Source organism: Schistocerca serialis, chromosome 6 (genome assembly GCF_023864345.2).
Source record: "Schistocerca serialis cubense isolate TAMUIC-IGC-003099 chromosome 6, iqSchSeri2.2, whole genome shotgun sequence".
NCBI classification, from domain to species: Eukaryota; Metazoa; Arthropoda; class Insecta; order Orthoptera; family Acrididae; genus Schistocerca; species Schistocerca serialis.
The window spans coordinates 217,534,713-217,547,504 of record NC_064643.1 but is presented as its reverse complement, the minus strand read 5'-3'; the positions used below and the strand labels follow the sequence as shown (position 1 = coordinate 217,547,504).

At 44.3% G+C, this 12,792-nt stretch overlaps 1 protein-coding gene across 1 annotated transcript in view; it reads left to right on the top strand.

Annotated features, from left to right (window-relative positions):
* Nucleotides 1–12,792, top strand: part of LOC126484585 (uncharacterized) — a 358,487-nt gene that overhangs the window by 101,006 nt on the left and 244,689 nt on the right. Inside the window, exon 3 of the mRNA XM_050108147.1 lies at nucleotides 12,470–12,649. Coding sequence (XP_049964104.1) covers nucleotides 12,470–12,649 — 180 coding nt within the window. The remainder of the gene's footprint in view (nucleotides 1–12,469; nucleotides 12,650–12,792) is intronic.

Genomic DNA, 12,792 nt, shown 5'->3' with positions numbered 1-12,792 from the left:
AGGCTTATAGACAGACAGCTATCCGACTGGAAGACGCAGTGGCAGCCAGTTATCATGGGCTAATGTGCTTCAAAACACTATAAATATAACACTACAACTACGCCATTTATCTTCGAATGCGACCCGGAAATCGCACTAACATTACACCATTTCTCCTCGAATGCGAGTCGAAAATCGCACTAAAATTAAACCAGTTCCCTTAGAATGCGTGCTGGTATGCAAATCAAACTGACGAAAACATGTTTTGAAGCGTTGTCTCTGCAATTACTAGCAACTGGTGTCGAACGCTGAAATGACGGTCAGCTACGCTACGATCAAGCCAGACAAGGGATGCAGCAGTTTTTTTTTTTTTTTGTTTTTCTTTTTTTCTTCGACTGTCAATGGTCCAACATGACATCATCCCTTCCGGCACTACGAGTGCCACGTTGCACGCTGAACTGAAACTGTGTGTAGCGTAGTGTGCAAGCAAAGAGCATGAGGCATTTTTGAGGAGCCTTTGCCCTAGCGGCACTATTGCAGAGTGGTTTAACGCACGGACTGGCAAGTCACAGACCTGGGTTCGATTCCCGCTATTTTTCTCTATTTCATTTTATTACTCGCCATATTGAACTATTAAGTATAAAATTTAAATTTATTTCGACATTCAAGTTATGTATGTAAAATTAATGTATTCAGTTTAATTATGATTTCTAACCTTGTAAGTCAAAAGGCTGTAGGCAAAATGGTGAAAAAAGCGAATATACGAGGTAGTTTAGTATGGAAATATTTTCTGTAGATGATCTGCTAAACAGACCCTTTTCCAGTAGATGTTTGCAGGAGAAAGTGAGATTTAAAGTGTTAGGTAGATCTTATTCAGATGTAAATCTAACAACAGAGGAGGGTGGGACGAGGCTCACCGATTTGGCTTAGAACACTGAAAATTGCAAAATATTTTGATGGGCTTCTTAATTGCCCAGAACGGATCCATAAGCTCGAATACTAGAGCACTGACGAAAATCTAGATGTCATTTAGCTCCAGCTACGAAAGAAATTGAAAAAGTTATCAAAATCTTATAAAGCTAGTATAGAACATGCTATTGCAGCAGAAGTATTGAAACGGTATCTATCAAAAATAAAAGTGAGCTAAATTTAATCTTTAAGAAAACCTGAAAACAGGAAAAAGTCACAGGACAGTAGCAGGTGTCCTTGACACATCCACTACATAAGACGGGTAATAAACTAGATGCTATTATGATACTTCCTAGCAGATTAAAACTGTGTGCCGGACCGAGTCTCTGCCAGGAAGCTTCATATCAGCGCACACTCCGCTGCAGAGTCAGTCTCATTCTAGATGCTACTAGTTGCATATAACGTATTTTCCAAGATTGTACTATACAGCGCAGAAACAACACTATAAGAGTAATTTAGGTGAATGTCAATGTAGTTTTAGGAATGGGAGATCACTTTCCGAACAAATATTTAATCTGAAGTCAATCATTTGCCGCCGGACGGTGTGGCCGAGCGGTTCTAGGCGCTACAGTCTGGAACCGCGCGACCGCTACGGTCGCAGGTTCGAATCCTGGCTCGGGCATGGATGGTGTGTGATGTCCTTAGGTTAGTTAGGTTTAAGTAGTTCTAAGTTCTAGGGGACTGATGACCTTAGAAGTTAAGTCCCATAGTGCTCAGAGCCATTTGAACCGATCGTTTGCCACAGAGTACTGAATTCAAAAGATGTTTGTTGGTTTCCAAACGGCCATGGATTCAAGTAATAGATACTATAGATAAAATAAAAGTGTGTGAGTTGAAGCAGGTTGATGCCCCTTTAAAGTTTCTAGAATATTCGCGTGAATGGGCCGTAGGAAAAAACAGAACGTTCTCTACAGCTTTACGCATAGAGTACGAGAGATTATTGAGGAGCCATTGTCGTAATCGTGCCGTGGCGGAGTGGTTTTAACGCACAGACTGGCAACTCGTGGATACGGGTTCGATTGCTGCTATTACCAATTTTTTCATTTTGTTTTTCCTCGCAATTTTAAACTATTAATTATAAAATTGAAATGTACTTAAACAGTTCAGTTTATATACGTAAAATTAATGATTTAGTTATGGCTACTAGCCTAGTAAGTCAAATGGCTAGAGGTCTCCACATTGTAGAAGATTGGTAAAATTTTGAACTGACCGCCACCGGGAAGGCGTCTTAGCCGTCGGTAAAGACATCAGCCATGGAGGGACGCAGGTGGCCCACGATAAACTTCACGTCGTTCGCAGCTGTCAAGGGGTCTTTGATTACCTCTCCAGGTGACTGTCCCACATACCGTAACTCTGCCTCCACCGGCCTGCGTCCGTGACACGGTGCTTGTTCCGAGCAGCCCTTTGCCTGGATGATGGTGTATCTGCCACATTTACATGGTGTAACAAGAAACGTGGTTCCTCCTATCAGGCTACACGTTTCCATTGCTCCACGGTTGTAACTGACGATGTGGCTGGGTCATCACCTTGCCACCTACCTGTGGCTTTACCGTCCTTCAACCACTTGGCATACGTGGTCACGACATTAGCACGGGAATATCTGACCAGTTCCGCCGTTTCCGAGATGCTACTTTCAAGGTACCAGACCAGAACAATTTGGTCTTTGTCAGAGCCGCTTATGTCAGTGGATGTCCCCATGATAAGCATCGTCGCTAGAATGATTCCCCATTCGTGTCCGTTCCTCTTACATTCTTTTCTTATCGCGTCCCGTGCCGCCACAGGGTGGCATTCGTCCTCGCGATGATCAGTGGTCATAATGTTTGACTCCTCATTGTACCAGAATCTAGTGAATCAACTCCTATAGCGTAACGCATAGTGCATTAGCTTACGAGACTGGAAGATGGCCAGACCATAATCGAATCCGCGCGGCGCATTCCTCCGTGGACTGGTACACAGACCAGCCTGTGTATGGTTTCCCACGCTCATTCAGGCCGATGTTGCGCTGTTCATCAAACTCCGGTTGAGAGAATGAGGTACACAAACAGTTAAAATACGACGACACACAGAACAAAGTTTACTCGATCCACAGACAGATGGCGCACACGACTTCCCTCCCTTGGTTACCTTGACGACTGTGGCGCTGAAACGGCATCCAGCCACAGAGTTAAGTAATAAAACGTGCCAATCCTGAAATCGCGCACCCCGTACAGGACGGGATAAACGCTAAGGAAAAGGAAAGTGTTTGAGAATCTTCTCTTCCCACATTCATTACGTATGATAAGTCAGCGACACATATGTTTGTAACACTTTTTTCATTTAATTTTACATGTGGAGTCACAGCGTAATTTAAAAATGTGGGAGAAGAATACTGGTCCCAGATAAATAGTGTTTTAGAACTGGTCACACGAGCGCAAAGGCTTGTGTGTGATTTTCTTTACAGACACATTACAATTTTACGGAATAGTTGTAACAAATCTAAATCTTCCATTCATCTTACCTAATACTATACTGGGCGATCAAGAAGTTTCCATTTGAGGACTTTGCCACAGCGTGTATGGAACGCAGCGCCACTCTGGCGAGGGTATATAACCACCGACAAGGGATCAGTGTGGAATTCGTGTCTTTCAAACGTGCGTACGGGAAATGCGGAAAGGTGAAGTATAGCGACGTTGTTACCAAATGCGTCCAAACAGGACCAACGTGGTGTTATTTTTTTCTTATCTGTCGAAGGACAAACACCGCTAGACATCCATCGGAGAATCGAGAATATATATGGGGCAAGCGAAATGTTCGAGAAAACTGCGACAAGGGGTGCTGCTTCTTCATGATAAAGCACGTCCGCGTATCGCAAATGCCGTAACGCAGAAGTTACGGCAACTCAAGTGGGAGACATTCGAGCACCCGCCCTATAGTCCCGATCCCTCCGCATGCGATTACCATGCCTTCGGTCCCTTAAAAAAGGCCTCGAAGGGTCGACGACTCCTGTCAGATGAGTATGTGCAGCAGACAGTTAAGGACGTCTTCATGCAGCAGGACACGTTGTTTTACTTACAGGGTTTCTATCTTCAATCCGGTGCGTCGGTGGGATGGCTGCCTCAATGCTCACGGCGATTTTGCGTGATTGGCGTACCGGTTGTGGCCTCTACGACCATCGAACGGAAACTTTTTGATCTTCCCTTATGACTTCGTGTAGCATTTTGGTATTGCTCCGAATATGTGATACTGTTGTTGTAATATGACACAGTCGGGTTCTCTCTCATTTTACTGGGCGTTACCTTACACGTATCCATAGATTTCATTTAGTGCACTATGTCATTATGCAATTCTTTTCAATCATACTACAACTATTTTTAAATAACGGTATCATCAATGAACTATCTTACGGTTCTGCAGATTGCGCCATACAATTTCTTTAAGGTACTGAGAACATTCGCGGTCTTGTTATGCGCTTCCCTCCCGCGTAATTACATTTCTGCTTCCGCTGTACATTTTGCATTAGAAACATATCAACTGTTTTTTTTTTAAGATTTCAAGACAGCGTGTTCTAAAGAAACAGCAGCCAATCAACTTTTGGTTTACCTTTTTTCTTTGTTGTTCCACTGCTAGTTTTAAGCCGACCTGGACCATCTTTAGATGGATATGCTTATAGGGAAAATAACATGTGATGTTAGTTTGCTAATAAACAAGTCCGTCCGAGGGTAATCGAGATCGGCTTAAAACCGGTAATGGAACAATAAATAGAAACACACAACACAAGGTGACCGTCACTCCTGTTTTATTGCAAGCACCCTGCCTAGGCAAACATGTATCTCGTGTTCAGTGATGAATTGCACTCTACCGAATGGCCCTCGTCGCCAGCGAGTATGGCAACGACTTTGGGAGAGCCATCACAGTGTTACTTCTGGCGTGACGGTATTGGGAGCCATTGGTTATGACTTCAGGTCACAGATGGTAGTGATGGAAGATACTCTGTGGGCACAACGGCCGTTACGGATATCCTGTATCCTCATGTGTTACCTCTCATGTTTCAGTATTGTGCTTCCATTTTTCAGCAGGGAGTTGCTCGTCCACACATGACACTTGTGTCTGTGAACTGTCTGCGTGATGTTGAGGTACTAACGTGGCCAGCTAGATCCTCAGATCGGACCCGGTAGGGCATGCGTGAAACCAGCTTGGACGTCACTCCTTCGCAGTGCATCCAGGATATCAAGGACCAATTAGAACAGTTGTGGGCCAGCTTACCTCTAGAGAGGATACAGCCGCTTTATGAACACTCTTCCGAACCGAATAAGTGAATGTGTCCAGGGCCGGCCGGGATGGCCGAGCGGTTCTAGGCGCTACAGTCTGGAACCGCGCGACCGCTACTGTCGCAGGTTCGAATCCTGCCTCGGGCATGGATGTGTGTGATGTCCTTAGGTTAGTTAGGTTTAATTAGTTCTAAGTTCTAGGGGACTAATGACCTCAGCTGTTGAGTCCCATAGTGCTCAGAGCCATTTGAACCGGCCGGAGTGGCCGTGCGGTTCTAGGCGCTACAGTCTGGAGCCGAGCGACCGCTACGGTCGCAGGTTCGAATCCTGCCTCGGGCATGGATGTGTGTGATGTCATTAGGTTAGTTAGGTTTAAGTAGTTGTAAGTTCTAGGAGACTGATGACCTCAGATGTTAAGTCCCATAGTGCTCAGAGCCATTTAAGCCAATGTGTCCTGGCCAGAGTGGGTGCAAAGTCATACCAATAACTGGGCTCATTCTGCCACGTTCTTTGAGGAGCTGATTCGATATTATACTCACTGAAATACACTAAGGTGACAAAAATCGTAGAAACCTCCTGATATCTTGTTGGTCCTCTTTTTTCCCCAGATTAGTGCAGCAACTCTACATGGCATGGACTCAACAAAGTCAATAGAAGCTCCCTGCAGAAATATTGAGCCATGCTGGCTTTATAGCTATCCATCATTGCGAAAGTGTTGCCGGTGCAGGATTTTGTGCGCGAACTGAACTCTGGATTATGTCCCATAAATGTTCGCTTGAATTGATGTCAGGCGATCTGGGTGGCCAAATAACTTTCTCGAATTGTCTAGAATGTCCTTCAAAGCAATCACGAACAGCAGTGGCCCAGTGACACGGCACATCGTCGTGTAAGCGGAAGTCCATCAATGACTACAATTGGTCTCCAAGCAGCTGAACAAAACCACTTTCATTCACTGATCGATTCAGATGGACCTGAGTACCCAGTCCATTCCATGTAAACAAAGCTTATAGTATTATGGAGCCACCATCACCTTGCACAGTGCCTTGTTAACAACTTGGGTCCATAGCTTCGTGGGATCTGCTCCACATTAGAACCCTACCATCAGCTCTTACCAACTGAAGTCAGGACTCATCTAACCAGGCCACAGTTTTCCATTGGTCAAGGGTCCAACCAGCATCCCCCCGAGCCCAGGAGAGTGCTGCAGGCGATGCCGTGCTGTTAGCAAAGGTACTCGAGTACGTAGCCTGCTACCATAGCCCATTAACTCCAAATTTTTCCGTCTGAGCTATCGGCCATTTTGGCTAACGACGCGCTGGCTGTTGTCCGCGTTCCACTTTTTATCTGACCTAGCAATATGGCGAAGGACGTTTAATCTTTAGTTCAGCACCTCCGTTGTCTTTAAGACGTATGTTATGACCCTTTCTCGAAGAGAAAGTCCCTGTTTTTAGCTGCCTTTCTTTCCGACGATTGGGCTTAACGTGTTGTCCCTTTAACTCCTCCTTTGTCTTTGTGCTCTACGTTTCTCACATGGGCGCGTATTTAAAAAGAAAAAAGATAAAAGGAAACACTGTTTACAATGTCTTCAGAGTCTGTTACTTGCCGCCGTACGGCCATAATCACGCTGGAAACCTTTTCACATGAATCACCTGAGTATACAAATGACAGCTCTGTCAATGCACTGGCCTTTAGTGCCTTGTGTGCACGTTACTACTACCACCTGTCTGTGTGCATGTCTCTACTCCATGACATTTGTCACCTCAGTGTATACTCTCCCAACAGGTGAAATTAAATTCCATTTTCTCCACTTTTTCTGGGAATTATTATTATTATTTCTTTCCTTACTCAGATGTTATGTCTAGTTAAAAATGGAAAGTGACGCGGACCTTGATCAAGCGTGGCTTCCTTTTAACTGTACGGTATATGTTACATTGCATTTAGGAACTTTCGGGTAGTTGAACATGTATCAATAATTACAGATTTCTGTAGTAGTATAGCTGTATTGCGTTGATGTACTGGTGGATATTGTGTGGTATGACTCCTGTAGTTGATAGTATAATTGGTATAATGCCAACTTTATCCTGATGCCACATGTCCTTGACTTCCTTAGCCAGTTGGATGTATTTTTCAATTTTTTCTCCTGTTTTCTTCTGTATATTTGTTGTATTGGGTATGGATATTTCGATTAGATGTGTTAATTTCTGTTAATATGTCAGGTTTGTTATGTGGTGTTGTTTTATCTGTTATAATGGTTCTGTTCCAGTATAACTTGTATTCATCATTCTCCAGTACACTTTGTGGTGCATACTTGTATGTGGGAACGTGTTGTTTTATTAGTTTATGTTGTATGGCAAGTTGTTGATGTATTATTTTTGCTACATTGTCATGTCTTCTGGGGTATTCTGTATTTGCTAATATTGTACATCCACTTGTGATGTGGTCTACTGTTTCTATTTGTTGTTTGCAAAGTCTGTATTTATCTGTTATGGTACTGGGATCTTTAATAATATGCTTGCTGTAATATCTGGTGTTTATTGTTTGATCCTGTATTGCAATCATGAATCCTTCCGTCTCACTATATACACTTCTGGAAATGGAAAAAAGAACACATTGACACCGGTGTGTCAGACCCACCATACTTGCTCCGGACACTGCGAGAGGGCTGTACAAGCAATGATCACACGCACGGCACAGCGGACACACCAGGAACCGCGGTGTTGGCCGTCGAATGGCGCTAGCTGCGCAGCATTTGTGCACCGCCGCCGTCAGTGTCAGCCAGTTTGCCGTGGCATACGGAGCTCCATCGCAGTCTTTAACACTGGTAGCATGCCGCGACAGCGTGGACGTGAACCGTATGTGCAGTTGACGGACTTTGAGCGAGGGCATATAGTGGGCATGCGGGAGGCCGGGTGGACGTACCGCCGAATTGCTCAACACGTGGGGCGTGAGGTCTCCACAGTACATCGATGTTGTCGCCAGTGGTCGGCGGAAGGTGCACGTGCCCGTCGACCTGGGACTGGACCGCAGCGACGCACGGATGCACGCCAAGACCGTAGGATCCTACGCAGTGCCGTAGGGGACCGCACCGCCACTTCCCAGCAAATTAGGGACACTGTTGCTCCTGGGGTATCGGCGAGGACCATTCGCAACCGTCTCCATAAAGCTGGGCTACGGTCCCGCACACCGTTAGGCCGTCTTCCGCTCACGCCCCAACATCGTGCAGCCCGCCTCCAGTGGTGTCGCGACAGGCGTGAATGGAGGGACGAATGGAGACGTGTCGTCTTCAGCGATGAGAGTCGCTTCTGCCTTGGTGCCAATGATGGTCGTATGCGTGTTTGGCGCCGTGCAGGTGAGCGCCACAATCAGGACTGCATACGACCGAGGCACACAGGGCCAACACCCGGCATCATGGTGTGGGGAGCGATCTCCTACACTGACCGTACACCACTGGTGATCGTCGAGGGGACACTGAATAGTGCACGGTACATCCAAACCGTCATCGAACCCATCGTTCTACCATTCCTAGACCGGCAAGGGAACTTGCTGTTCCAACAGGACAATGCACGTCCGCATGTATCCCATGCCACCCAACGTGCTCTAGAAGGTGTAAGTCAACTACCCTGGCCAGCAAGATCTCCGGATCTGTCCCCCATTGAGCATGTTTGGGACTGGATGAAGCGTCGTCTCACGCGGTCTGCACGTCCAGCATGAACGCTGGTCCAACTGAGGCGCCAGGTGGAAATGGCATGGCAAGCCGTTCCACAGGACTACATCCAGCATCTCTACGATCGTCTCCATGGGAGAATAGCAGCCTGCATTGCTGCGAAAGGTTGATATACACTGTACTAGTGCCGACATTGTGCATGCTCTGTTGCCTGTGTCTATGTGCCTGTGGTTCTGTCAGTGTGATCATGTGATGTATCTGACCCCAGGAATGTGTCAATAAAGTTTCCCCTTCCTGGGACAATGAATTCACGGTGTTCTTATTTCAATTTCCAGGAGTGTATATTCCCTTTTCTTAGCCATGTGTTGGATGCGTCTTGATCTATGTGTGGCTTTGTTAGATGATAGGGGTGCTTGCCATGTAGTGTTTTCTTTTTCCAATTTACTTCTTTGTATCTGTTGATGTTATGTGATCTAAAGGGTTGTAGAAGTGACAATGAAATTGCAATGGTGTAGCCAATGTATTTGTATGAGTGATTGCTTTGTGTGTTTTGCTAGTTTCTGCTCGTTCTATAAAGCATTTTCTTAAATTGTCTACCTGTTCATAATATAGGTTTTGTATGTCGATAAATCCCCTTCCTCCTTCCTTTCTGCTTAATGTGAATCTTTCTGTTGCTGAATGTGTGTGATGTATTTTATATTTGTAGCATTGTGATTGTGTAAGTGTATTGAGTGCTTCTAGGTCTGTGTTACTCCATTTCACTACTCCAAATGAGTAGGTCAATATTGGTATAGCATAAGTATTTATAGCTTTTGTCTTGTTTCTTGCTGTCAGTTCTGTTTCCATTAGTTTTGTTAGCCTTTGTCTATATTTTTCTTTTAGTTCTTCTTTAATATTTGTATTATCTACTCCTATTTTTTGTCTGTATCCTACATATTTATAGGCATCTGTAGTTTCCATCGCTTCTATGCAGTCGCTGTGGTTATCCAATATGTAATCTTCTTGTTTCGTGTGTTTTCCCTTGACTATGCTATTTTTCTTACATTTGTCTGTTCCAAAAGCCATATTTATATCATTGCTGAATACTTCTGTTATCTTTAGTAATTGGTTGAGTTGTTGTTTTGTTGCTGCCAGTAGTTTTAGATCATCCATGTATAGCAAATGTGTGATTTTGTGTTGGTATGTTCCAGTAATATTGTATCCATAATTTGTGTTATTTAGCATGTTGGATAGTGGGTTCAGAGCAAGGCAGAACGAGGCAGGACTTAATGAGTCTCCTTGGTATATTCCACGCTTAATCTGTATTGGCTGTGATGTTATATTATTTGAATTTGTTTGGATATTAAGTGTGGTTTTCCAATTTTTCATTACTATGTTTAGGAACTGTATCAATTTAGGATCTACTTTGTATATTTCCAATATTTGTAGTAACCATGAGTGGGGTACACTATCAAAAGCGTTTTGGTAATCGATGTATGTGTAGTGTAGCGACCTTTGTTTAGTTTTAGCCTGATATGTCACCTCTGCATCTATTATCAGTTTGCTCTTTACATCCTTGTGCTCCTTTGCAACAGCCTTTTTGTTCTTCATTTATAATTTTGTTCTGTGTTGTATGTGTCATTAATTTCTGTGTAATGACTGAAGTTAATATTTTGTATATTGTTGGTAGGCATGTTATGGGGCGATATTTAGCTGGGTTTGCTGTGTCTGCTTGATCTTTAGGTTTCAGATAAGTTATTCCATGTGTAAGTGTATCAGGGAATGTGTGTCGGTCTGCAATGTAACTGTCAAATAATTTAGTTAGATGTGAATGTGTTGAGGTGAACCTCTTTAGTCAGAAATTTGCTATTTTATCTTTTCCAGGGGCTTTCCAATTGTGAGTAGAATTAATTGCCCGGGTGACTTCATGCTGCAAAATTATCACTTCAGGCATTTGTGGTATCATCTTGTATGTGTCTGTTTGTACTTGTATCCACCGTGCATCCCTGTTATGCTGTACCGGGTTTTGACCATATGTTGCTTCAGAAGTGATCCATTTCTGTTATGTTTGGTGGATCGTCTATTTTAATGTGTGTGTTATCTACTGTCTGGTAAAATTTCTTTTGGTTTGTGTTGAATGTTTGGTTTTGTTTCCTTCTATTTTCACTTTTTTGTATCTTCTAAGTCGTTTGGTCAATGCTTGTAATTTCTGCTTCTTTTCATCTAATTGCTCTATCGCTTCTTGTTGTGAGATTTTACCTAACCTTTTTCGTTTGATATTTCATTTCTTGTAAATTCTGTTAGCTGTCCGATGTCTTTTCTCAGTTTTTCTATTCTGATCTGTAGCCTGTGCTGCCATGCTGGTTTTGTGGGTTTCTTCTGTGTGTTGGTTGGTTCTGATCTCTGCCTAGTGCGTATATTTAGTGTAGTGAGTGCTCCGATATAAACCAGTAGTTGTAACTCTTCCATAGTTGTATCTTCATTTATTTTGTTGTGTATGATTGTGTTGATAGTTGTTGTTTCGACTTGTGGGTTATTTTAATGGTCTATACAAGAATGGTCTAATGTCTGTATTTGTGTCTTTGTACTCTATATATGTCAGCTGAAATTTTTCTTCTATATCTAACATGTGTGTCGCTTCGTGTTCTATTTGTGCTTGTTCTGGCGGCTGTCTTAAGATTTCGTTTTCCTCCGATTGTTTAATTGATGCGTGTTGTTCTTTGTTTGTTTGCTCTGGGATGTTTGAGTCCATTACTGTATTTTCTTCTTCTTCTGATTGCACATCATTTTGTTCCAATATTTGTTGTTTGATGTTTTCTAATTCTGACTGGGGTATCCTGTTATTTTTGTTTATTACACGGATCTGATCAGCTAGTCGTTGTTCTGTTAAAAATTTTAATTCTGGGTATCTGGTAATAAATGTTGTGTATACTTGTGATCTGTATCCAGTTGTGTTGGTTCCTAAGTTTGTTGCTTGGTAACAACAGAACATGAGGTGTCGGTTAACTTCATCTGACCATCTCATCCTCTGTCTTTGTTTTCCTTCTAGAGTGGTTGCAGGAAGCATATCCTGCAAAAAAAAACCCTCTATTTGGATTTAAATCATTTTCCGTGTGGCTAGCAGTGTCGTTACCATTTTCGACGGGCATAGAGTTCAAGCGCTTGTCCGAGGCTTCATTAGTTCTGTCCTGAACCAACCAATCACACTAAAAGGGGGTTAGCCCTATGAGTGGTTTGTTCTTTTCGTCGCCTTTAACGACTGGCAGAACATCCCGAAGGCCTATTCTTCTTCGCCGGCCGAAGTGGCCGTGCGGTTAAAGGTGCTGCAGTCTGGAACCGCAAGACCGCTACGGTCGCAGGTTCGAATCCTGCCTCGGGCATGGATGTTTGTGATGTCCTTAGGTTAGTTAGGTTTAACTAGTTCTAAGTTCTAGGGGACTAATGACCTCAGCAGTTGAGTCCCATAGTGCTCAGAGCCATTTGAGCCTATTCTTCTTCTTCTTCTTCTTATTATTATTATTTGTTGGGCGGGTTGCTATTAAATTACTCTCGTGTTAGTGAATGTTGCACTTGGTTGCGTGGGCCATTCCCCGAAGCGCCTGGAGACGACACTGAGTGCGCCCGCGTGTTGCAGACGCGGGCAGCGTGCAGAGCGGCCGCCGCAGCGGCAGCCCGGGCGGCGCGCGCCCGCTGACCCGGCAGGCCTCCGTGCTGTCGTCGGACCGCGGCTCGCTGCCCGCCTCGCTCGGCCTCGGACTGCCCTCCGCCTCCGAGGCGCCCGCCGGACTCACGCCGCAGCAGCTCGGCGTCATGGGTAAGTCGGCTGCCGCCACTCGCATCTGTGCACGCCGCGAGGTCACCACGTTCCCAATGCACTTGTTATTTCCCGGCTCGAGAAGAAACGTTGGCCTCGGAGCTCCGTTGCACTAAAAAAAACTGGTGAAAATTATTTTATGT